The sequence below is a fragment of the Tyto alba genome, unplaced genomic scaffold (assembly GCF_018691265.1).
Source record: "Tyto alba isolate M040663 unplaced genomic scaffold, T.alba_DEE_v4.0 Super-Scaffold_17, whole genome shotgun sequence".
Taxonomy (NCBI): domain Eukaryota; kingdom Metazoa; phylum Chordata; class Aves; order Strigiformes; family Tytonidae; genus Tyto; species Tyto alba.
Window position 1 is genome coordinate 21,755,922 of NW_024881279.1, and position 25,571 is coordinate 21,781,492.

The 25,571-nt window shown below is 57.1% G+C and overlaps 2 protein-coding genes and 1 pseudogene across 2 annotated transcripts; all 3 read right to left on the bottom strand.

The window, feature by feature from the left end:
- Positions 1-1,078: 1,078 nt before the first annotated feature.
- LOC122153263 lies at positions 1,079-3,951 on the bottom strand (annotated as a pseudogene).
- A 6,451-nt stretch (positions 3,952-10,402) lies between these two features.
- Positions 10,403-13,238, bottom strand: LOC116965005 (protocadherin gamma-B5-like). The gene is given in 2 exon segments (XM_042790027.1): positions 10,403-11,401; positions 11,404-13,238. Coding segments are annotated over 2 exon segments (2,718 nt in total). The 5' UTR covers positions 13,126-13,238; the 3' UTR covers positions 10,403-10,405.
- An 8,382-nt stretch (positions 13,239-21,620) lies between these two features.
- LOC122153223 (protocadherin gamma-A12-like) lies at positions 21,621-24,633 on the bottom strand. Its single transcript, XM_042790025.1, is given in 4 exon segments — positions 21,621-22,726; positions 22,728-23,591; positions 23,593-24,192; positions 24,195-24,633. Coding segments are annotated over 4 exon segments (2,736 nt in total). The 5' UTR covers positions 24,483-24,633; the 3' UTR covers positions 21,621-21,742.
- Positions 24,634-25,571: the final 938 nt, after the last annotated feature.

Below are 25,571 nucleotides of genomic sequence, written 5' to 3' on the forward strand. Positions count from 1 at the left end.
GGCCTGAGCTCCTAACACACAGAACCACCAAGTCTCTCCTCAAACCCCTCACAGCTCACACGGGTTGTCACTAATCATCATCTTAGACTCCACCCAAAAAAAGTCACAAAGACAACTTTGCCCCACCATAGATAATATTTGACTTTCCCCCATGTCTACGTGACAGGGAGGAGCATTTCTTACAGCAATGTTTGAGGGAAACATACCTAGGAACATCTTTCACTGCACAGCTGTAAACATGAAACACAGATAGGGGACAGTCAGACAAGTGTAACAGATGTGACCATCCACACACCCTCAGACACAGTGGCCCACCTTTAGGTCCTCACTACAAGGAAAGCAAGAAGTTAACCCCTGCAGAAAGGAAAGGACCGCAACATACTCTGGGACATGATGGCACTTCGAGGCAGATACATAATTAAGCTGCTTAGTAGGATGGGGATAAACTTTGCTCTTCCCAAAGCTCTCATGATGTCATTTGTCATAACTACATCATTAAGGTGTTCCTTACGAATCAACAACCTGCTGCGAGCATACAGGAGGAATCTCCCAAGCCTCCCAGTACAGCTGCACCAACATGGCTCAGAAGAAACTTATTTCGCAGGGAGAAACTCACATACTACAGCTGGGCACCAGTCACAGAGAGCAGCAAACCATCTCTTCTGTGTCCTTCAATCAGCCCCTCTACACACAGATCCCAACCCTCTTGTCCTCAAACCTTCACAACTTCCATACTCTTCTTTGACCCTTATACCTTGCCAGCGCACGGCATCAAAGGACCAGCTGCCCACACCATTTCTCCTCAGCAGGCACCACCATCAATCCATGCACTTCACTGCGATATCGTTACAGCTCTGTACTGAGGAGGAAGATGCATTTGTCGGCTCACCAGTCTTCTGGGAAGAAACAGCAAGGGGCTAAAAGTAAAAGAGGAGCGCTCCTCAGGGAGAGACCGGGGCCGTTGACCACCTTCACTGGGGGAATTACGTCTCCCTCCCAGTCTCTCCCCGCCCGCCCTCAGACGGCTCTTGCCGTAGCAGGGAGTGTCAAGCCAAGGCACACCCAGCTCCCTTTTCGCTCAAATCGGCCTTAAGGAAAGCGGGAACCAGCAAGACAGACCTCCCGTTTCCCGCAGTGCCCCTCCCACGCAGCCACCCGCAGACTCTCGCGGCCACTCCCCCCTTCTCCCGCTGGGGCGCTGAGCCGCAACCCCGCGGTCGCCTCCCGCGGGCAAGTGGCACCGGCACACGGCGCCGGCTGCTGCGGGAGCCGCTGCCTTGCTCGGACCTCCCCCTCCCGCGGCAGGAGCCACGACTCGGCACGGAAGGGGCAGAGCAGAGCAGCGCGGGGAGAGGTCGCGCAGCAAGTGGGGCTGGCAGGAGGAACTCACCGGGGCAGCGGCGGGGTCCTCCCCGAGCAGCGGCGCGGGCTCGTCGGGCGGCGGCCGGGCCGGGAGGGTGTCGCAGCAGCTGCCGCCCGACAAGCGGAGCTGGCTCTTGCGCGAGTCGGCCGTGAGCGACACCTCGTGCGAGTAGGAGTGCAGGAAGGCGCGGACGCCGTCGATGCCCACGAAGTGCGAGGCCGGCACGCCGCGCAAGGCGCCGCTGCCCGCCGCCAGCAGCTGCGAGCGGCGCCAGCGCCGCAGGCGCAGCGCCAGCAGCAGCAGCAGGAAGGCGAGGAAGAGGCAGGACACGGCCGCCACGGCCACCACCAGCCACCGCGTCAGGCTGCCGGCCGGCTCGCCCGGCGCCGCCGCCGCGCTGCCCAGCTCCGACAGCAGCTCGGCCACGCTCTCGGCCAGCACCACCGTCAGCGTGGCCGTGGCCGACAGCGCCGGCCGCCCGTGGTCCTTCACCACCACCACCAGGCTCTGCCGCGCCGCGTCGCGGGCCAGCGGGAAGCGCGCCGTGCGCACCTCGCCGCTGTGCAGCCCCACGCGGAACAGCCCCGGCTCCGTCGCCTTGGCCAGCTCGTACGACAGCCACGCGTTCTGACCCGCGTCCGCGTCCACCGCCACCACCTTGGCCACCAGCGCCCCGGGCTCCGCCGAGCGCGGCGCCAGCTCCACGCCCGCCCAGACCGCGACCGCGCCCGCGCCCGCGCCCACGCCAGGCACCGGCAGCCGGCGCCGGCGGCGGGTACAGCACCTGCGGCGCGTTGTCGTTCTCGTCCACGATCACGAGCCGCACCGACACGTTGCTGCTCAGCGCCGGCGCGCCGCCGTCCTCCGCCCGCACCCACAGCCCCACCTCGCGCACCTCCTCGTAGTCGAAGGAGCGCAGCGCGTACAGCGCGCCCGTCTCCGCCTGCACCGACACGTACGACGACAGCGGCGCGCCCCGCACCCGCCCCTCCGCCAGCCGGTACCGCACGCGCGCGTTCTGCCCCCAGTCCGCGTCCGCCGCCCGCACCGTCAGCACCAGCGCGCCCGCCGCGTTGTTCTCGGGCAGCCGGGCGCTGTAGCGCGCCTCCGCGAACACCGGCGCGTTGTCGTTCACGTCCAGCACGCGCAGCGCCAGCACCGCGCTGCTCCACAGCGCCGGCGACCCGCCGTCCGCCGCCCGCACCGTCACGTTGTACTCCGACACCTCCTCCCGGTCCAGCTCCCTCGCCGTCACCACGCGGTAGTAGCTCCTCAAAGGACCGCTCCAGCCGGAACGGGACGCCCCCGCCCAGCGAGCACCGCACCTCGCCGTTCGGCCCCGAGTCCCGGTCCTGCACGTGCAGCAGGGCCACCACCGTCCCCGACGGGGCGTCCTCCGAGATCTCGCCCAGCGCCGACCGCACCGAAATCTCGGGCGCGTTGTCGTTCACGTCGGTCACAGTGATCGCGACTTTCGCCTGTGTCGAAAAACTCGCTGACGTCATGAGCCTGCAACTCCAGTTCGAAAAGAGCAGCTTCCTCGAAGTCCAGGCTCCGCAACAGCGTGATCGCTCCCGTCTCGGCATCCAGCTGAAAAATCTGCGAGGCTTTTTTCGGAATGTTCTTCAGGGAGTATTTCACGTGCCCGTTGGTCCCCTCGTCGGCATCCGTGGCCGTGACGGTGAGGAGGGTGGAGCCCACGGGCACGTCCTCGGGCACACGCGCCGTGTACTCCGCCTGCCCGAACACGGGCGCGTTGTCGTTCGCGTCCAGCACCGCCACGCGGATCCGCGCCGTGCCCGTCCGTGCCGGCTCGCCGCCGTCAGCTCGCCCTCAGCACCAGCTCGTGAAACGCCGCCTCCTCCCGGTCCAGCGCCTTCGCCAGCACCAGCTCGGGACGCTGCTCCCCGCCGGGGCCCGCCCGCACGGCCAGCGAGAAGTGCTCGTCGCCGCTCAGCTCGTAGCTCCGCACCGAATTCGGCCCCGAGTCCGGGTCCTGAGCCCTGGCCAGCGGAAAACCGCGAGCCCGGCGCTGTCGTCTCGCTTCATTCTCAGCTCCGATTTCTGCCTCTGGGAAGATGGGCGCGTTGTCGTTAATGTCCGTGATCTCCACTTCGATTTCGTAAACGTGCATTTCCCCCTCCGCGATCACCTCGCAGCGCAACACGCATTCTCCTGCCACTCTCGCACAGCTGCTCTCTGTCTATCCTCTGCGCCGTCACCAAATGGCCCGTCTTCCCGTGCAGGGCGAAATACGGCGTCCTACCTGCCGAGACAAGGCTGACGCCGCGGGGGCCGAGCGCCGGCAGCTGCAGCCCCAGGTCCGCGGCCACGTCGCCCACGAACGAGCCCTTCGGCATCTCCTCGGGCAGCGAGTAGCGCAGCTGCCCCCACGCCGCCTCCCACGCCGCCACCAGCACGCACCACAGCAGGGCTCGCTCCCGCCGGCCCCGGCGCCTCCCCGCCGCGCACATCTCCGCCGCGGCCCCGGCTCCGGCTCCCACTCGCCGCTCCGGCCCCGGCTCGCCGCTCCCGGCCGCTGCCGCCGGCCCCTCCGCCTCGCTGCAGCACGGCTCCGCACCGCGGGGACGCTCGCAGACCGCCCGGCCGCCGAGCCAGCCAGCGAGCGAGCGAGCGAGCCGGGCCGCAGCGGGCGGGGCTGCCTGCAGCGCTCCGGCCTTCCTCTCGCTCCTCCTCGGGCAACAGCGGCGCCCGCAGCCTCCTCCCGGCACTGCAGGCACCGAGCGCTGCCGAGCGCTGCCCGCCCTGCCCTGCCCTGCCCTGCCCTGCCCTGCCCACGGACAGCTCGCGGGGACGGCCCCGGCGCCACGGACGCGGCGCTGCCCGCCCGCCGCTCAGCTCCGCCGCGGCCGCTTCGCCCCCCGAGCTCCTCCTTCCTCCTCCGACCGAGACCGGACACCGCCGAGGCACAGCCCTCCCGTGACCGTGGGCTCTCTGCCGCGCCGACAAACCGACTCGCAGCGCCCACGAAGGTCGTCTCCGATCCGACGCGTCCAGTGCGACGACTCGAAGCCCCTCGGGAAGCCCCCGCAGCACAACCTCCTCCGCCACTCGCACAGCTTCGGGGAGCAGTCCGGGCGCACGGCTTTGCCCTCTCCCTCTCTGCACATCCAAAGCGCGCCCTCCAGCCGCCTTCATTCCCCCCGCCCCGGCCGACAGAACCAGCAGCGATGAAGATCCGCCCTCCAACGGACACCCGGGATTTCCTGCGCGGGCTTTTCTCCTCGGCGCCCTTCTCTTCGTCAGCGATGTCTGCTACTTGTGGAGCACGGGAAGAATCGCTTCCAATGGACAGATCGCTCACGGAAAATACTTTTTTTTTTTAATTATTACTATTATTATTTACTATGACGTCTCGAATATTACGAGTTTCTGACACATTCCCCAGAGCGGATTTTTGAAGTAGATTTGCTGGAATGGCTTGTAGAACGGCAGGAAAAGAGGCTTTTCAGTATAAAACGTGATATTCAGACACACACACGCAAACACACAGGAGCAGAGTTAACAGGCTCATCACCACAGGCATCAAGAACTTCACTTTCTTTCCCCCTGAAATTACAGTGTAAAACATTGATGATTGGCAGGAAAGTATTCATCTCTTCCTTGTGGTGGACTTTGTTAAGTGCCGAATTGCTGCCGATTTGCACATTTCCTTGTCGGTTTAGATCTGTTCTCGAGGGGATGGGCCTTCCCGATTCTGCTCCTTCCCTCAGGGAGGCAGGATCAGCACTTCCCATCCACACCAAGTTAACCCCTCGCACTACGGCTGCCACTGCTGGCTGCCATTTATTGGTGCCTCCAAAGACACCGCTAATAATGGATGAAAAAGCAAAGGTGAAGGACTGTCACGTGTGATTTTCCTTTTTGATTGTCCACAGAATTTTAGAGTTTGTAGAGTTTATAAACATTTATATTCATCCAAGGTGGGAACAGCCTCTGCAGGTCAATCAGGCAGAGCAGGAACAGAAGCAGCTCAGCTGCTGTTAATGTAATCAAGATGGAACTCTAACTGCAAAGGGTTTCTGTGCATTGCCTCCTTTTGCTCATGGAAGTCTCTGACGTTGGTCCCACTGTTGATTTTTCTTGTAGGGAGAAGAACGATCACACAGACAAATAGTTCACATCAAAGGCAATGTGTCCATGAGCAGATAGCAGAGCAGCCTTTATGAATGTGTTTCTGATAAACAGAAGCCCCGTCCTTCTTCTGTTCCTTCATATATCAGGGCTTGATAACAGCAAAGAGCAGAGCCAGGTCACCTCTTCCATAGAACCAAAGAATGATATTTGTTGGAAGATACCATAAAGGTGTCATAGCACACCACCACCCAGCCCCCGTACCATAGGCAGGGACATCCTTCCCCAGCTCAACGTGCTCAAAGCCCTGTACCCCTCTCTCCTTCAACACTTACCGTGATGGGGCATCCACGGCTTATCAGAAGGTGCCTTGTTCCCACTGTCTCTCTCACTGGTGACGATATCACTTATCTGCATTCAAGAGCACTGCTCCAAGTACAGATGCTTGAGGGACACAGCACTTGTTTCCACTTGGACACTGAGCCATGGACTAGAACTCTTTGGACACGGCCATCCAGCCAGTTCCTCATCCAGCTCCCAGGCCACCCATCAAACCCAACTCTCTCCACTCAGGGGCCAGCATGTTTTGGGTGACCGTGTTGGGGACACCCTGCACACCTTCCAGTCACTAACCCCTCATCTCTTCATACAGAACTGAAGGGACCAGGTGCCACACTTACTGAGTGTTAGACACAGAGGGAGGTAACAAGAATAACCGTGTCAGCTTGACCTTAAAACGGTTAAAAGGCTTCTGAGATCAGCAAGTACGAATGGAGCATGCGTGGATGGCTAAAGTTCATCTAAAGGACAAAAGAGAAAGAGGAAGATAAGACCCCTGGAGAAGTAAATGACCACCAGAGACACATCTGAGACTGCCCAAACTAACCCCACCTCACTTATGCATAAGTATGTTTGTGTTGCATCATACAGGGAATATGTATACCTGCACTGCAGAAATGGTTGGCAGAGTGTGCTGTTGGTGTGCAAGCTAGGAGGAGAGATCCCCCTTGCACCCAGAGCCGCAAGAAACTTACCTGCTTTATAACTCTTTGTGAGCTGTAAAGTTTGTTTCTGCGCTTCACATCCAAGTGTCGGTGGGCCATCAAACTAGTGACTTAGGTGGAACCTCCTCCCCTCTTCTATCATCTCAAAGAGATGAGACATTAAGGCCTTATTCTGCACTACCTAATAGGGTGTCCCTTGTAAGACATATTCATCAACTCTCACCTCTTCTATGCTCTGGCCTTTCATCTCCTACAAATAAAAAGCTGCACGTGAAAACACATTGTCATGAACCTCCTTCTCAACCTAAGACAAAAACAAGAGAAGCTGGTTTAGCTTTTCCTTCACTTTCCTACCAAGTAAGAAATAGATTTAAGTGGTTGAAATAAGCATTTGACCTGAAACAACACTCATGGTTCCAAATGCAATAGCATTGTCCAGAAAGGGAGAAAGTGAAGCAAGAAACAAAGGCCCCAAAGAAAGTGTAACTGTGAAGAAACGCCACATTGCAACGTGCCAGGGACATAGGGATGGATAAAGATGGTTTCACACAGGAGTTAGAAGGTGTTCTACCCAGGCATCATTGTGCTACGTGCACACCTCAAATGCTTGATTATCAGAGTGTTACCATTGCCATTATGGACAGCAAAGCTAGGGAGCATAACAGAAATGGCACAGGCCTTGGCACCAGGCATCATTTCAAATCATTCTGCAGTCAAATCCACACTGGCCCACCTATGTTCACGGTCAGAAGCCAATACCTCACCCTCCTCTCTCTCCATTCACAGCCTTTAGTTGCACCACGGCACGTATCCAACTCTTGTCCGTGCATCAGCCACCAGTCTTTGTCCTGGCAGCACAACCCCTTCAAGGTAGGCATGAAACTGCTCCCCCAACATGATAATTTGAACAAATCTCTACTTTTATGGACTATCAGGAAACAGATGCCCACTCTTAGAACATGAGAAGAAACAAGGAAGGAATGTGAAACCCACAGAAGTGAAGGAATCATAGCTGAGCATTTCAGATTAAGTCATTTGTAGTAGGTACACAAGAAAAGCATCCAGTTGGCAAAAAGTACACGGGAGGATCACAGAGGAGTTCACAACTCAGACCACAACCACAGTTCTCAAAGGCATTTCTTTGGACAATGAGAGAAGGAAAAGGCACTGGACCAAAACTATGGGGCTCATATTAAAACTACGAGAAAGGCAACATTTACACCTACCTTTTAGACATTTCAAACAACACCACAGCGAACTCTTCCAGCTGCCCTGTCTCTGTGCAGACAGAATGCTTCAGCGTGCTCAAACATCACACAACAAGGAAGCTAACTTGGCAGACAGACATCACGGAAAGAAATGTTTCCCGCAAAAATTCTTGGGAGAAGAAGGATCCCAACTCATAAGCATGCAGAGGGACTACTCTACTCATCAAACTCGTCTGAGGAAACCTGAAATGTTCTAAAGAGCATTAGTGATATCTTAAAGACTCGGTTGTCAGTATCAGCTCAGAGACACCATCATTCACCTTCAGCACCTGAGCCATTGGGCAACATGTGACTCTGTAACTGATAACTCAATGTTGACATCTATGCCCAAGAGCTACCATTGACAGGGAAAGCTGGATCAGCCATGACACTGCATGAAAGGAGTCGATTCCCTGCACATGCTTCAAAGAACAAGCTCTAAATGCAGAAATTCCACACAAAAATGCCCTCACTTTCCCCTACATTCCCAGCAATTTTGATACCGACAAAAGGTCAACAGTTACTTCATATCAGCAAGTGCCATTAGTAGCATTTGATGGCCGGTAAAAGCTGGGAAAAGCTCAATACAACCAGGATGAAACTCTAAATCACCATCTTACAAGCACATACAACTAGAAAAATTACATTTCTCACAGCAATTCTCTCTCTCTCTCACACACACACACACACAGAGGAGCAGAGCTGTCAGACCATTACCACAGGCGGCAAGAACTTGATTTTCGATTTCCCTGAAACTACAGTGTAAAACATTGATACTTGGTAGCAAAGTAGTCATCTAATCCTGGAGTCTCCATGTTAGTAGGACACCTTTTCAGCAAAGCACTGTAGGGCAGCAGCAGAAGACAAGTACAGCTGCACAGCCTACACTATCTGTAAGTGTGAAACAGACTTTATCAAGTGCCTAATTGCTGCCGGTTTGCATATTTCCTTGTCGGTTTAGAAATGTTCTCAAGGTGAGAACAGGTCAATCAGGCAGATCCAATAACGAAACAACGATTCATCAAGTGGGCGACACACCGAATTTCTCAGTTTAGTATTTCCCTCTCGACACAATGGCCCACGTCCATCATCTCTCTCTGGGAAAAAGGAAGAAGAATAGTGGACAGGCTCCGAAAGACGAAAGGCGGTATCTATTTATCTATAGCTATAGGTCTATAAGATATATCTGTAGATATATTTCTTAGATGCCATCGTGCATCTTCACGTTTGTGGGAAAGACAGATCAGGAACGGTAAAAAAGAGGAAACTACCCCCCAGAATGAAAATTTAAATAGTAATAAAATAATAATAGATAAATAACTGCATAGAGAAACAATGCCTGGAATAAATAACCCGTCCCATATTCTGCAATTTCTCCTTTCATGGAGAAAACACCTACGTTTCAGGAAGGCAAGATCTGCAACACCAAGCGCCACCCCCATGTTCCCAGCTGCACCATGTAGGACCCATGGAACTCTTTCTACACTCGAAGAACCCGCTGCAGACAGTTAGAACGGGAAATAACTTTACAAGGAACACGAAATCTCACGCCTGGATAAAATGTATCCATCCCCTCAGGGCTCCCATTTCCGCAGCCAGCCTTCCCCCAAAAGCTGGCAGGGCACACGGCAGGAGAGGGAGGGAGGAACAGTCGGTAACTTCTGCACTGATAGAGCCACACGCACGTTTCCTAACTTACCTAAATACCTAAACCCTCTAATTTCTGGGAAGATGAAAAGCATGTTGACTGCCGAAGGAATTGGCGGCATGAGACTTTGCATTTAAAAGCCAGAGCAGAAAAACAAAAGGCAGCTCCGTGTTAAAGCAAACGGTACCGATCAGCACGTATGAAAGGGAACCGATGGAGCTAGTCCTGGGAACAAAAAACACCTCATCAAAAACTTAACGACTTGGCTCCAACCTTTGGGATGCCAGGCTGCAAAGGACTCTTTTCACATTCTATTTTTGCCTGGGATCAGGGCACTACTGGGAGAAAGGAGGGGCCTGCCCTTCTTTGGAAAGTCTATAGTCACACTGTTTGCTTCAATAAACGATTCAGCTTAGATCCAAGCTCTGGTCCGTGTCTTCATACGCTGCAGTAATTAAAGAGTTTGTGCCGAGAGAACAATCAGGTGCCACCAGATTGCTTCAGGATAAATCTCTAACACCGGGTACCAGACCCGAGCCTGTCATGCAGAACCAGCGGATCTCCCTCTCATGAGGAAAGATCTGAGATCACCGTTACTAGCTCACAGGAGTTCTAGACAACACTAGGAGCATGGAGAGGCAAACCTCTCGGGTGAACCTGAACCTGGGAGCCTGATAAACCAGGGAGTACCGCGGCTCACTGCCTGCTCTGAGGGGCGGGGGGATGCGCCTTCCCTTATTCCGTTCCCTCCCTCATGGAGGCACAGATCAGCACTAGTCCCCAAAAGGGGGATTCTCTTGTTTCACAGGGGACAAGGAATCTGTCGCTTGTCCATTCGTGGAGCCACAGACACATTTTCTTTGGGAGTCCAAAATTGACAACCCGCTAACTAACGGGTTTGTGCCCAGCTAGCAAACAGGGACAAGAGCATTGCTCATTGCTCCAGGATAAAATCCCCAACACCAGGTGTCAGTGCCCAACCTGTCATGCAGAATCAGCGGATCTCGCTTCCTCTCATGAGGAAGGATCCGCGGTCACCGTTACCAGCTCACAGGATTTTAGGCAACACTGGAGCTGGAGAGGAAACACCTCGGGTGAAGCTGGTAAACCGCGGAGTGCCGCGTCTCACTGCCTGCTCTGGGGGGCAGGGGGATGCGCCCTCCCCTCTCCCCTTCCTTCCCTCCCGCGGGCAGACACCGCCGCCCTCTCCCCGCCCACAGCCCCCGCGCAAGGCCCGCGGGAAAGAGGAGAGGGGCTCCGAGAGGCTGCGGGAGAGCAGCGAGAGCGCGCGGGCTTCCAGACCTGCGGTGCGTCGGGCTCCGCGGGCGGCTCTCCCGCGCCGGCGCTGCTGCTCGGGCTCCGCTTCCCGCAGGGCTCCCCGCCGAGCAGCTCCTCCGCGGGCAGGCTGGGCACCGGCAACGGCAAGCGGCGGCGGCCAAGCGCCCTCGGCCACGGCGCGGCCCGGCGCCACGCACAGGTTGTAGGAGTAGGGCAAGGTGCCCTCGCAGAAGTCGGCCGGGAAGGCGGCGCCGGCCGCGGAGAAGCGCTGCGCGCCCAGGCAGCGCAGGACGGCGGGCGGCCCGGCCCGGCGCACCCGCGCCAGCACGGCCAGCGCCACGCTCAGCAGGAACAGGGCGGAGAGGAGCGCCAGCGCCAGCACCAGGTAGAACTGCAGCTCCGCCGGCGAGTCGGCGCCCGCCGCCCGCTCGCTCAGCTCCGGCAGCGCCTCCTGCAAGCTCTCGGCCAGCACCACGTGCAGCGTGGCCGTGGCCGACAGCGCCGGCTGCCCGTGGTCCTTCACCACGGCCACCAGCCGCTGCTTCGCCGCGTCCCGCTCCGACACGGCCCGCGCCGTGCGCACCTCGCCGCTGTGCAGCCCCACGCGGAACAGCGCCGGCTCCGGCGCCTGCACCAGCTCGTACGACAGCCACGCGTTGCGCCCCGCGTCCGCGTCCACCGCCACCACCTTGGCCACCAGGTACCCGGCCTCGGCCGAGCGCGGCACCACCTCGAACGGCCCCGCCGCTCCCGCCGCGCTCCCGCCGCCGCCCCCGCGCCCGCCCCCGCGCCCGCCGCCGGCCACAGCACCCGCGGCGCGTTGTCGTTGCGGTCCAGCACGAAGACGCGCACCGTCGCCGTCGAGCTCCGCGCCGGCGCCCCGCCGTCCTGCGCCCGCACCGCCACCGCGAACTCGCGGCACTGCTCGTAGTCGAAGGAGCGCTGCGCGTACACCGCGCCGCTCCGCGCCTCCACCGACACGGGCGGCGCCGCGCCCGCGCTGCCGCCCGCCAGCCAGTAGCTCACGCGCCCGTTGGCGCCCGCGTCCGCGTCCCGCGCGCGCACGCGCAGCACCGGCGCGCCCGCCGCGTTGTTCTCCGCCACGTAGGCGCTGTAGGCGGCCTCCTCGAACACCGGCGCGTTGTCGTTCACGTCCGACACCTCCAGCACCAGCGCCGCGCGGCTCGAGAGCGACGGGCTGCCCCGGTCCCGGGCCACCACCGTCACGCGGTGCTCGGCCGCCTGCTCCCGGTCCAGCGCGCTCGCCGTCACCACCTTGTACGAGCCGCCCGGCGACGCCACGAGCGACAGCGGCGCCTCGCCCGACAGCTCGCACGACACCCGCCCGTTCTCCCCGGAGTCCGGGTCGCTCGCCTTCAGGACGGCCACCACCGTGCCGACCGGCGCGTCCTCGCCCACCGGGCTCCACACCGACAGCACCGCGATTTCGGGCGCGTTGTCGTTCACGTCCAGCACCTCCACCTCCACTTCGCAGTGCGCCACCAGACCGCCCCCGTCCCTCGCCTCCACAGCCAGGCTGAACGCGCGCGTCTCCTCGAAGTCCAGCGCCTCCCGCAGCGTCACCGTCCCGCTCTCCGCCTCCACCACGAACTTCTGCAGCACCTTGGCCGGCGTTTCCCCGAAGCCGTACGTGACGCGGCCGTTGGTGCCGGCGTCGGCGTCGGAGGCGGAGACGTGCAGCACCGTGGAGCCGGGCGGCGCGTCCTCCCGCAGGCTCGCGCGGTACCGGTCCTGCGCGAACACGGGGGCGTTGTCGTTGGCGTCGGTGACGTTGATGCAGATCTGGGCGGTCCCGGACCTCACGGGGTCGCCGCCATCCGCCGCCGTCAGCACTAGCTGGAAGGAGCTCTGCTTCTCCCGGTCCAGCGCTTTCTGCAGCACTAACTCCGGCTGCTTCTTTCCACCCGGGCTCTCCTTCACGGCCAGGGTGAAGGACGGGTTGCTGGTGAGCTGGTAAGTCAACAGCGAGTTGCTGCCCACGTCCGCGTCCCGGGCCGCCTCCAGCGGAAAACGAGTGCCGACAGAAGTGAACTCGTTGATCTCGAGGTCGAGAGCCGCCTTGCTGAAGGTCGGGGAGTTGTCGTTGACGTCCCGGATGGCCACCTCGACGTGGAACACGTTGAGCGGGTTCTGCACCAGCGCCTCGAAGCTGACGGAGCAGGACGCCGCCTCGCCGCACAGCTCCTCCCGGTCCAGCCGCTCGCTCACGTACAGCTCCCCGCTCTCCCCGCTCACGCCGAAGTATTGCTTCTCGGCGCTGAGCCGCAGCTTGCGTGCCGGCAGCTCCGCCGGGCTCAGCCCCAGGTCCCGCGCCAGCGGCCCCACCAGCGAGCCTCTGCCCAGCTCCTCGGGGATGGCGTAGCGGAGCCGCTCCGGCGCCGCCCGGCAGCACAAGCCCAGCACCAGAGCGGGCAGCAGCAGCACTCGCCCGGCGGCTCGCCGGCGGCTCGGCCGCTGCCTGCCCGCCATCCTCGGCACCGCTCGCCGCGCTCCTCCCTCCTGCCGCTGCCCTCCCGCCCTTCCAGCCCCTCTCCGCACCGAACGCGGGGGCCGCCGGAGGGCTGCGAGCTCGGCGCCGGCTCGGACGCCGCCGCTCCCCGCGCCGCGCCGCCTCTCGCCTCTGCTGCCCGTGCCGCTGCCGCTCTGGCCGGCGCCGGGCGAGCGAGCAGCCTGCGGGGGCAGGACCGCGGCGGCGGCTCCGCCGGCGGCTCCGGCTCCGCCGGCGGCTCCGGCTCCAGCGCCGCTCCGCGGCGGCCAACAGCGGCACCCGGAGGCGCCGCGACGCCACCGCAGCCGGCGGGTGCCCGCGCTCCCGGGGGCCGGGCTCCGAGCCGCGCTGCCGGCAGCTGCCGGGAGTCGGCGCCGTCGGCCACCCAAAGGCTCAGCTCGGCGGGTTTGCTCCTGCCCGCGGCAGGGCGGGCCGCGCACCTCTGCTCCGTGCTGGAAAGGACGAGCCTGGCCGGGGAACGCGGTACCGAGCCGCGGAGGAGCGCGCAGACGCCGCACGGCAGAGCACCCGTGACTGCAGGTAAGTACAGGCGGGTAACTGTCCCGCAGACGCCTGGCATACTCCAGCAGTTTCTGCTACTGCCGCGCGCTGTCTTTCCCGAGCTCTTTTCTTTCGATTCTGCGGCCTCTGAGCAGCAACAGCTACAAAATGCTGCACAGGAGAAACTGCTGTACAAAGGGCAGCACCGGGCCCGCCAGTTTCCTTGAAAGCATCCTTGTTTCCAGCCCTTTTCTTCTCCGTGCCTCCCGGAGTGACCGACACTGGGAGAAAATAGCAAGCCTCGTTCTCTACAACAGCGGTATCAACGCACGCTCCCAGTTCTACAAATCACGGAGATCGCCACAACTTCTTGCTCCAGTACGGGGAAGTCAGAGCGTTTCTTCAAAATTATTTCTTCCAGTGAACGGGGTAAGTAAGCAGATCGACCAACGTGGATGGGCAGCAAAAAGGTACCCATGTGCCCAGGAGGCTTCAATTACCAGCGTGCTCTGGCGAGAATCGTAAAAAGGAGTTGGTATGCTCCTCTGTGGTGATGCCCGAGGTGTATGCGACGTGTCGGCTGCCTTTCCCGGGACAACCCAGAGACGTGTAGAAAAATATTGGCAAAAAGAAGTTGCAAAAAGAAAGGAGAGAAGGGCAGCACCAGAGAAGGCAGTTTACCCATGACACAAACACAGCGACGTGTACTTTGCACAGAAATACCCAGAACACTCCAGGCGTGGGGCAGGTGGAATGAAAACGGAAAGGATGAAAACGCTCCTGAGTGCAACACCTACGAAAAGGTACTTGATCCTCCTCGCTGCCTGTTTGTGCGACAGCACCGCATCTCAGTACCAATCAAAGGAAGCCGCAGAATGCAGGACTCTGCAAACCAACCTACCTTGGTTCGTGACCATGGAGAGCAGGGCATATTCTGACCAGCTGAACCATTTCAAGTGCTACAGACAGCATGCGTTTGGAGACTACAGGAACAGTAGATTTTCCTAACGCTCCTACTGCTCCAAAGAAGCGAGGACTCCGTGGGCGGCTACAATGCTCCCTCACAGGGGCCTGGTGATGACTCAGTTGCTGGTTATGCCACTCCTGCCACATCCTCAAAATAGGAAAAGATATGGGCTACGAGACTCAGTTTCTCCTTCACCAGCTTCTTCCACTGTAGCAGTTAATAGCAAGCGAGATCGCTCAGCCACAACTTGGCTGTGAGAACAGACTCAACTCATCCTCACCAACAAGACCATTCTCACAAAGGAGTAGCCACAATCTACTTCAGATGGAGATGCATATAAGAGGGTCATCTACCCATACCGAGCAGGTATTTACACAGAATCTCGCCCTTCTTCAATGTTTGTTCTTCAATGATTCTTGCATTGGATTACTAAGGTAGTGTTTACATGCCTTTCAAAGAATTGACATTAAGTGAAAACTGTGTTGTAAGACACTAGTGATAAATAAAGCAATGAATGCTAGACTCTTAAGAAAACCTTCAACTAATAAGCCATTCACGTCGAAGATCTGTTTATGCCTAATAGTCCAATCCTATGAGTAACACTGCTGAGCAAAAAATGAACTTTATATCGAAATTAGCCACAAGAGGACATACTGTCGCTACACATTCAAACTACACCAGTACCCCTAACTGCGCCTCTATGTAAAAGAGACGATGACAAACAGTAAAGCAGGTTATAAATGCCCATATGCCAATAACGATCCTTCAGACATTACCCTTAATTTGGAAGAAGAGGCCACAAGGCTGATGCATGAACAAGCTTCTCCTGGTCAGTCTCACAAAATCACTCCAGCTGCAGCAAGACTCTGGCTGTGCTCACCAGCTGGTGAGGACCCGAGAAGGAGGAAACAACCTTTCTAACCAGTAATGCTAGTAAGAATGCCTGCCAGTCGGTTCCTCACACACCCTTTGAATCCATTTTAAACACTTGGCATTGAATGATCAAGCACTGCTACGGGAGGGATGACGTTACGAAACAAGCTGTAAGGTGACAAGAAAGCACAAATGAATTATCCTTCACAGCAAGAGCATCTTGACATTTTGTGCTGTGCTGTTCCATCCGTAATGCATCCCAGCAGGTATTGTGACAATACTTTCTACCTTCTAGCACTTCACCTGTAGTTTGGAGGCTTATGGAGTCTAGAAACATGATATTCTGTCTGGGAACATCCAATTCTTCAACTTCACCCCACCTCTGGAAGAGCACAGCGGTGGCTCACCACCAAGGTGACCAACCAGTGCTAATGTATGCACATGTATTTCATAATCTATTACTTATCAACAAGTAATTTCGCTCCTCTTCCATCCTCTTCCTCCACCCACAGCATGGAGCTCGCTTCTAACCCAACCAAGGAAATTCCTGCAAGCAACAAGGAATTTGTAGGAATGCCTGAGGATGGTCTTCTGGTTGAGGAAGACATTAATCCAATGTCAAAACACACACTGTGTTTCTGGAGCACCAAACTGACCCTGCTGTCAGTACTGGCTGAGGAACATTCTCTGTGAGGAACTTTCACATGTGAGACAAACACAAGACCGGCCCCAAAGCAGGCACAGGCAGCTCTACGTTCGTTTCAAACAATGACTTCCAGCCATCCTAAACAATGACTCTTCAATGAAGAAGAAACGGAAGGGAAGAGTGATAGTTCAGTGAATCAAAAACCGACTGGAGAAAAACACCCGACTTACATGCTCTTCATGATAAAAATATTTTTGAATTTGTAGTCGTCCCATCCTATAAGTAAAACTGCTCAGTGTGTGGTAAGGAGCACAGAAAGGAACACAAGCTGTCTAACGACTACAGCTATAAAGTATACATAGTACTCCCTTCCACACACACTGGTTTCGATGATAATAACTAATAAACAATATAAGAGGAAGTGGTACAACACGGGTGAGCAGATAATGATACGACACAAGCAATAAGACTGATTATTAAGCATTACAAGTATAAGGTATTGTACCATCACAGAAAATTATATGCGGGGCCACGAATCTGTCACTTCTCTTCATCATCTGAGTGGGAGTCTGAGTGGGAAGCGACACCATTCACGGCCCGTTTCAAGACAATCTCATCCTACTCAAGGGCATGTGCTGTAGACGATACATATGACCCTGCTAATAACCTCCTCTGAGGTCATGTTTACCTCTGCTCCCCAAAGACTAGAAAAGAACACAAAGATACCCTCACATCTCCTGCCTTTCACAGCCGCTCTGGCATGAGCAAGAGGCACTAACACATCACACTTTGCTAAACGAAGCTGTGCAGGTCATTACAATTAAACCTACGTACATAGGAGACCAGGAAAAGAACAACAAAATCATAAATCAGACGAGCAAGGCGAGCAAGCATTAGAAGAGAAAGTGGTGTCGGAGGAACTCACCGGGAAGGTGTCACAGTCTTCACTGCAGGCGTGGAAATTCATCCCTGGGAGAACCTGCAAGTCCCTGAGCTCTCAAGCTGCAAGTGCTGCCCTAAGTCTTACTCTGGACTTTGCAGCAGGGGGTTCATTTTAAGACAAAGTCACCAGTTCTCTGCGATTTTTCTAATTTTTCCAATGTGTGGCCTGCTCATCTCACGCAAAAATGAACTTGTAAGTGTGAACAACTTATCGTAGGCCTGAATATATATGTTCTGAAAAATTGCAACAGATTCTACTTTAGCTTCAGCTTCATTTTCTTCAGAGATAACTTTCTGTATTAGGCAGTTAAAGTAATTATTTGCTGCAAAAACAAGACTCGCAGTTTCAAAAGCTCAAAAAAAATACCAAAATGAGCCATCAGTCATGGCCTTCCAGGAAAAAAAGGCCTGAAAGAATGACTAATTTTGGCTGTGAAGAAACTCCACTTTGCAAGCAGGTAGAGAGAGATAAAGGAAGTTTCACACAGGAGTTATGAGCCATTATACCCAAACAACATCATTTTACCCGCACAGTTACTGTGCAAACACTTTGTGATTGGAGGACTACCATTGCCTTTCAGGACAGGGAAACCAGGATCACAGCAAAAATGGCACAGGCCTTGGCACCAGGCCTGACAGCAAACCCTTGCCCAGCCCAAACCACCCTGAGCCACCCCTTTGCCTGGGCCAAAGCCAGCCCCTCGCCCCCCTCGCTCTGCATTCACACCCTTTAGTTGCACCACGGACAATATTCAGCTCTTGGCCACGTGTCAGCCACAGGCAACAGGGCAGTTCATTCAAGGACACCTTAGGGAAACAGAGGGCTAGCAAAGTCTTTGTCTTGCCAGCTGAACACTGTCAAGGTCGGGATGGAAACTGCTCCCCAGCCTAAGAATTAGAAGAGATCTTTCTTTTGATGCTTCAGGGGTTATGAGGCACAATGATGCCCAGATATAGAGCTGGACAACAAGCAAGGCAAGAATGGGAAACTTAAAGAAGTGAAGGAATCACAGCTTAACATTTCAGATTATGGCAACTCTATTAACTATGCAAGAAAGGTATCTGGTTGGAAGGACGTGCACCGGACACTCACACAGCAGCTCACACCAAAGACCATAGCCAACATTCCTCAGTGTAAAGTCGTCAAACAGTTAAAACTGGATCATGTCTGGAAATAAACTGTGGGCCTTACCTAAAAACTAGCAAAAATGGAAATTTTAGGCCACCTCTACGTCTTCTAGACATTACACATTATACAACAGCAAAAATTTTCACCTGCTCTATATCTAAAGAGAGAATTTTTCAGTCTGCCAAAACATCGTGCAACAGGAAAGCAACTTGCACAGAGACACACCACTGAAGCAATACTTGCACAAACAGTTCTCCTCCTCAGAGAACAAGAATCACAACATGGACACATACAAAGAGATTTCTCTGCTCATCACAGCAGTTCAAATAAAAGCAAAATGTTCTCAAGTGCATAAGCAGTAGAGAGCTCTCATTAAGACTCGGTCATCAAAGTATCAACACAAAAACATTGTATCATTCTTCTTCAGCACGTGGGCAACATGGAAGATACATGAATTTCAAACCTGAATGTAAAGTGTACATCTATGCTCATTAATTGCAATGCACAGAAAACATCATGTAACAGGAGAGAAAATTGATGAACCCAAAACTTGGCCAGTTGGAGACAAGTGGAGATGTGTCATCTCCAAAACTAAAGAAACATTCAGACTCATTTGTTGTAGTCCTACAATAAACCCTGGTAATTATCAAAACACAGACCTAGTCTGCACAGGCCTGTGCTCCTTACACACAGCATCACCAAGTCTCTCCTCAAACCCCTCACAGCTCACGTGGGTTGTCACTAATCATCACCATAGACTCCACCCAAAAAAAAAGTCACAAAGACAACTTTGCCTCACCATAGATAATATTTGACTTTTCCCCATGTCTACGTGACAGGGAGGAGCATTTTTTACAGCAATATTTGAGGGAAGCATACCTAGGAACATCTTTCACTGCACAGCTCTAAACATGAAACGCAGATAGGGGACAGTCAGACAAGTGTAACAGATGTGACCATCCACACACCCTCAGACACAGTGGCCCACCTTTAGCTCCCCACTACGAGGAAAGCAAGAAGTTAACCCCTGCAGAAAGGAAAGGACCACAACATACTCTGGGAGATGATGGCACTTAGAGGAGCTACATAATTAAGGTGCTTAGTAGGATGGGGATAAACATTTGCTCTTCCCAAAGCTCTCATGATGTCATTTGTCATAACTCAGTAAGGTGTTCTTTACGAATCAACAACCTGCGAGCATACAGGAGGAACATCCCAAGGCTACCAGTACAGCTGCACTAACATGGCTGAGTAGAAAGTTCTTTCGCAGGGAGAAACTCGCATACTGCAACTGGGCACTGATCACAGAGAGCAGCAAACCATCTCTTCTGTGTCCTTCAACAGCCTCTCTACGCACAGATCCCAACCCTCTCGTCCTCAAACCTTCACAACTTCCAAACTCTTCTTTGACCCTTATAACTTGCCAGCGCACAGCATCAAAGGACCAGCTGCCCACACCATTTCTCTTCAGCGGGCACCACTATCAATCCATGCACTTCACTTCGATATCGGTACCGCTCTGTACTGAGGAGGAAGATGCATTTGTCTGCTCACCAGGAAAAGAACAACAAGATGAGGAAGGCGAGCAAGCATTAGAAGAGAAAGTGGTGTCAGAAAAACTCACCAGGAAGGTGTCTCAGTCTTCACTGCAGGTGTGGAAATTCATCCCTGGGAGAACCTGCAAGTCCCTGAGCTCTCAAGATGCCAGTGCTGCCCTAAAGTCTTACGCTGGATTTCGCAGAAGAGGGTTCGTTTTAACAAAAAGTCATCAGCCCTCTGCTCTTTTCTAATCTGTGGCCTGTGCATTTTGCACAGACATGAACCTGGAAGTGGGAAGACTTTATAATGGGCCTCATTCTGAAAATAAGCCTTCTGAGAAATTATGACAGAACCTTTAGCTTCAAATTCAGAATGGCAAACCTACAGAAGAGAAGGAATCACAGCTTAACATTTCAGGTTATGTCAACACTATTAGATGCACAAGGAAGGTATCTGGTTGGTAAGAAGTCCACAGGATGCTCACACAGCAGCTCACAGCAAAGACCACAGCCACTGTTCCACAGTGTGACGCCTTTGGACAGTTTAAAAGGGATCATGTATGGAACTAAACTGTGGGCCTTATCTGACAATGAGGGCAAAGGGAACTTTTACACCTCCTTTTCATCTTTTAGATGTTTTACATTATACCACAGCAGAATTATTCAGAGTGCCAAAACATCATGCAACAGGAAAGCAACATGTGCAGACAGACACCACTTAAGGAGAACTTGCACACACAGTTCTCCGCCTCTGAGAACAAGAATCACAACGTGGACACATACAGAGAGATTTATCTACACATCACACCAATTCAGAGACATGTAACGTGTTCTCAAGGGCATAAGCAATAGACTGCTCTGACTAAGACATGGCCATCAAAGCATCAACTCCAATATCATATCATTCCTCTTCAGCACATGGGCAACGTGGAAGATACATGACTCTCAAATCCTGACGTAAAGTGTAGGTCTATACTCAATAATTGCCATGCTCAGGAAACATCATGCAACAGCAGAGAAAAAGGAGCAACCCACAACTTGGCCAGTTGGAGACTATGAGAAACATTCAGACTCCTTTTTTGTACTACAGCAATAAACTCTGGTAATTATGAAACACAGGCCTAGTCTCCAAGGGTACCTCCTTACATACAGCACTCCAGAGACTCTCCTCAAACCCCTCACATCTCACAGAGCTGTCATTGATCATCATCATTAGCAGATAGACTCCACCCGAAGAAAATTCACACAGACAACTTTGTCCTACTGTGGATAATATATGACTTCACCCCATGTCGATGTTACAAGGAAGAGAATTTTTTCCACTTATATTTCAAGAAAACCTACCTAGGAATGTCTTTCTCTGCACAGCTCTAAACATGAAAGGAACGTACGGGACAGTCAGAGAAGTGTAACAGATGTGATCTTCCAGACACCCTCAGAGACAGTGGCCCAGCTTTAACTCATCACAAGGTGCAAGCTAAGAGGTTAACCTCTACAAAAAAGGTAAAGTAACACAACATACTCAGTTTGATGATGGCATTTGGAGTACGTTCAGTAATTAAGGTCTGTAGTAGGATAGAGATACACACTTTGCTATTCCCAAACCTCTCTTTATGTCACTTGTCAGACTTAAGGTGTTCGTAATGAATCAACAACCTGAAAGCACACGAGAAGAACCTCCCTGGGCATCCACCAGAGCTACAATAACATGGCTCAGGAGGAACTTCTTTGGCACGCCGTGCACTTCACATCGATATCGTTACAGCTCTGTACTGAGGAGGAAGATGCATTTTGTCGGCTCACCAGTCTTCTGGGAAGAAACAGCAAGGGGCTAAAAGTAAAAGAGGAGCGCTCCTCAGGGAGAGACCGGAGCCGTTGACCACCTTCACTGGGGGAATTACGTCTCCCTCCCACTCTCTCCCCGCCCGCCCTCAGACGGCTCTTGCCGTAGCAGGGATTGTCAAGCCAAGGCACGCCCAGCTCCCTTTTCGCTAAGTCGGCCTTAAGGAAGCGGGAACCAGCAAGACAGACCTCCCGTTTCCCGCAGTGCCCCTCCCACGCAGCCACCCGCAGACTTTCGCGGCCACTCCCCCCTTCTCCCGCTGGGGCGCTGAGCCGCAACCCCGCGGTCGCCTCCCGCGGGCAAGTGGCACCGGCACACGGCGCCGGCTGCTGCGGGAGCCGCTGCCTTGCTCGGACCTCCCCCTCCCGCGGCAGGAGCCACGACTCGGCACGGAAGGGGCAGAGCAGAGCAGCGCGGGGAGAGGTCGCGCAGCAAGTGGGGCTGGCAGGAGGAACTCACCGGGGCAGCGGCGGGGTCCTCCCCGAGCAGCGGCGCGGGCTCGTCGGGCGGCGGCCGGGCCGGGAGGGTGTCGCAGCAGCTGCCGCCCGACAAGCGGAGCTGGCTCTTGCGCGAGTCGGCCGTGAGCGACACCTCGTGCGAGTAGGAGTGCAGGAAGGCGCGGACGCCGTCGATGCCCACGAAGTGCGAGGCCGGCACGCCGCGCAAGGCGCCGCTGCCCGCCGCCAGCAGCTGCGAGCGGCGCCAGCGCCGCAGGCGCAGCGCCAGCAGCAGCAGCAGGAAGGCGAGGAAGAGGCAGGACACGGCCGCCACGGCCACCACCAGCCACCGCGTCAGGCTGCCGGCCGGCTCGCCCGGCGCCGCCGCCGCGCTGCCCAGCTCCGACAGCAGCTCGGCCACGCTCTCGGCCAGCACCACCGTCAGCGTGGCCGTGGCCGACAGCGCCGGCCGCCCGTGGTCCTTCACCACCACCACCAGGCTCTGCCGCGCCGCGTCGCGGGCCAGCGGGAAGCGCGCCGTGCGCACCTCGCCGCTGTGCAGCCCCACGCGGAACAGCCCCGGCTCCGTCGCCTTGGCCAGCTCGTACGACAGCCACGCGTTCTGACCCGCGTCCGCGTCCACCGCCACCACCTTGGCCACCAGCGCCCCGGGCTCCGCCGAGCGCGGCGCCAGCTCCACGCCCGCCCAGACCGCGACCGCGCCCGCCCGCGCCCACGCCAGGCACCGGCACCGGCGCCGGCGGCGGGTACAGCACCTGCGGCGCGTTGTCGTTCTCGTCCACGATCACGAGCCGCACCGACACGTTGCTGCTCAGCGCCGGCGCGCCGCCGTCCTCCGCCCGCACCCACAGCCCCACCTCGCGCACCTCCTCGTAGTCGAAGGAGCGCAGCGCGTACAGCGCGCCCGTCTCCGCCTGCACCGACACGTACGACGACAGCGGCGCGCCCCGCACCCGCCCCTCCGCCAGCCGGTACCGCACGCGCGCGTTCTGCCCCCAGTCCGCGTCCGCCGCCCGCACCGTCAGCACCAGCGCGCCCGCCGCGTTGTTCTCGGGCAGCCGGGCGCTGTAGCGCGCCTCCGCGAACACCGGCGCGTTGTCGTTCACGTCCAGCACGCGCAGCGCCAGCACCGCGCTGCTCCACAGCGCCGGCGACCCGCCGTCCGCCGCCCGCACCGTCACGTTGTACTCCGACACCTCCTCCCGGTCCAGCTCCCTCGCCGTCACCACGCGGTAGTAGCTGCCCTGCGAGCTCTGCAGCCGGAACGGGACGCCCCCGCCCAGCGAGCACCGCACCTCGCCGTTCGGCCCCGAGTCCCGGTCCTGCACGTGCAGCAGGGCCACCACCGTCCCCGACGGGGCGTCCTCCGAGATCTCGCCCAGCGCCGACCGCACCGAAATCTCGGGCGCGTTATCGTTCACGTCTGTCACTGTGATCACCACTTTCGCCGTATCAGAAAGTCCCCCACTATCCCTTGCCTCCACATCGAGTTCGTAGAAAGCAGCTTCCTCGAAGTCCAGGCTCCGCAACAGCGTGATAGCTCCCGTCTCCGGCATCCAGCTGGAAAATCTGCGAGGCTTTTTTCGGAATGTTCTTCAGGGCGAAGTTCACGTGCCCGTTTGTCCCCTCGTCGGCATCCGTGGCCGTGACGGTGAGGAGGGTGGAGCCCACGGGCACGTCCTCGGGCACACGCGCCGTGTACTCCGCCTGCCCGAACACGGGCGCGTTGTCGTTCGCGTCCAGCACCGCCACGCGGATCCGCGCCGTGCCCGTCCGTGCCGGCTCGCCGCCGTCGCTCGCCCTCAGCACCAGCTCGTGAAACGCCGCCTCCTCCCGGTCCAGCGCCTTCGCCAGCACCAGCTCGGGACGCTGCTCCCCGCCGGGGCCCGCCCGCACGGCCAGCGAGAAGTGCTCGTCGCCGCTCAGCTCGTAGCTCCGCACCGAATTCGGCCCCGAGTCCGGGTCCTGAGCCCTGGCCAGCGGAAACCGCGAGCCCGTCGCTGTCGTTTCGCTCATTCTCAGCTCCGTTTCTGCCTCTGGGAAGCTGGGCGCGTTGTCGTTAATGTCCGTGATCTCCACTTCGATTTCGTAAACCTGCATTTCCCCCTCCGCGATCACCTCGCAGCGCAACACGCATCTCTCCTGCCAGCTCGGCACAGCTGCTCTCTGTCTATCCTCTGCGCCGTCACCAAATGGCCCGTCTTCCCGTGCAGGGCGAAATACGGCGTCCTACCTGCCGAGACAAGGCTGACGCCGCGGGGGCCGAGCGCCGGCAGCTGCAGCCCCAGGTCCGCGGCCACGTCGCCCACGAACGAGCCCTTCGGCATCTCCTCGGGCAGCGAGTAGCGCAGCTGCCCCCACGCCGCCTCCCACGCCGCCACCAGCACGCACCACAGCAGGGCTCGCTCCCGCCGGCCCCGGCGCCTCCCCGCCGCGCACATCTCCGCCGCGGCCCCGGCTCCGGCTCCCACTCGCCGCTCCGGCCCCGGCTCGCCGCTCCCGGCCGCTGCCGCCGGCCCCTCCGCCTCGCTGCAGCACGGCTCCGCACCGCGGGGACGCTCGCAGACCGCCCGGCCGCCGAGCCAGCCAGCGAGCGAGCGAGCGAGCCGGGCCGCAGCGGGCGGGGCTGCCTGCAGCGCTCCGGCCTTCCTCTCGCTCCTCCTCGGGCAACAGCGGCGCCCGCAGCCTCCTCCCGGCACTGCAGGCACCGAGCGCTGCCGAGCGCTGCCCGCCCTGCCCTGCCCTGCCCTGCCCTGCCCTGCCCTGCCCACGGACAGCTCGCGGGGACGGCCCCGGCGCCACGGACGCGGCGCTGCCCGCCCGCCGCTCAGCTCCGCCGCGGCCGCTTCGCCCCCCGAGCTCCTCCTTCCTCCTCCGACCGAGACCGGACACCGCCGAGGCACAGCCCTCCCGTGACCGTGGGCTCTCTGCCGCGCCGACAAACCGACTCGCAGCGCCCACGAAGGTCGTCTCCGATCCGACGCGTCCAGTGCGACGACTCGAAGCCCCTCGGGAAGCCCCCGCAGCACAACCTCCTCCGCCACTCGCACAGCTTCGGGGAGCAGTCCGGGCGCACGGCTTTGCCCTCTCCCTCTCTGCACATCCAAAGCGCGCCCTCCAGCCGCCTTCATTCCCCCCGCCCCGGCCGACAGAACCAGCAGCGATGAAGATCCGCCCTCCAACGGACACCCGGGATTTCCTGCGTGGGCTTTTCTCCTCGGCGCCCTTCTCTTCGTCAGCGATGTCTGCTACTTGTGGAGCACGGGAAGAATCGCTTCCAATGGACAGATAGCTCACGGAAAATACTTTTATTATTATTATTAGTATTATTATTATTATTATTATTATTATTTTTACTATGACGTCTCGAATATTACGAGTTTCTGACACATTCCCCAGAGCGGATTTTTGAAGCAGATTTGCTGGAATGGCTTGTAGAACGGCAGGAAAAGAGGCTTTTCAGTGTAAAACGTGATATTCAGACCCACACACGCAAACACACAGGAGCAGAGTTAACAGGCTCATCACCA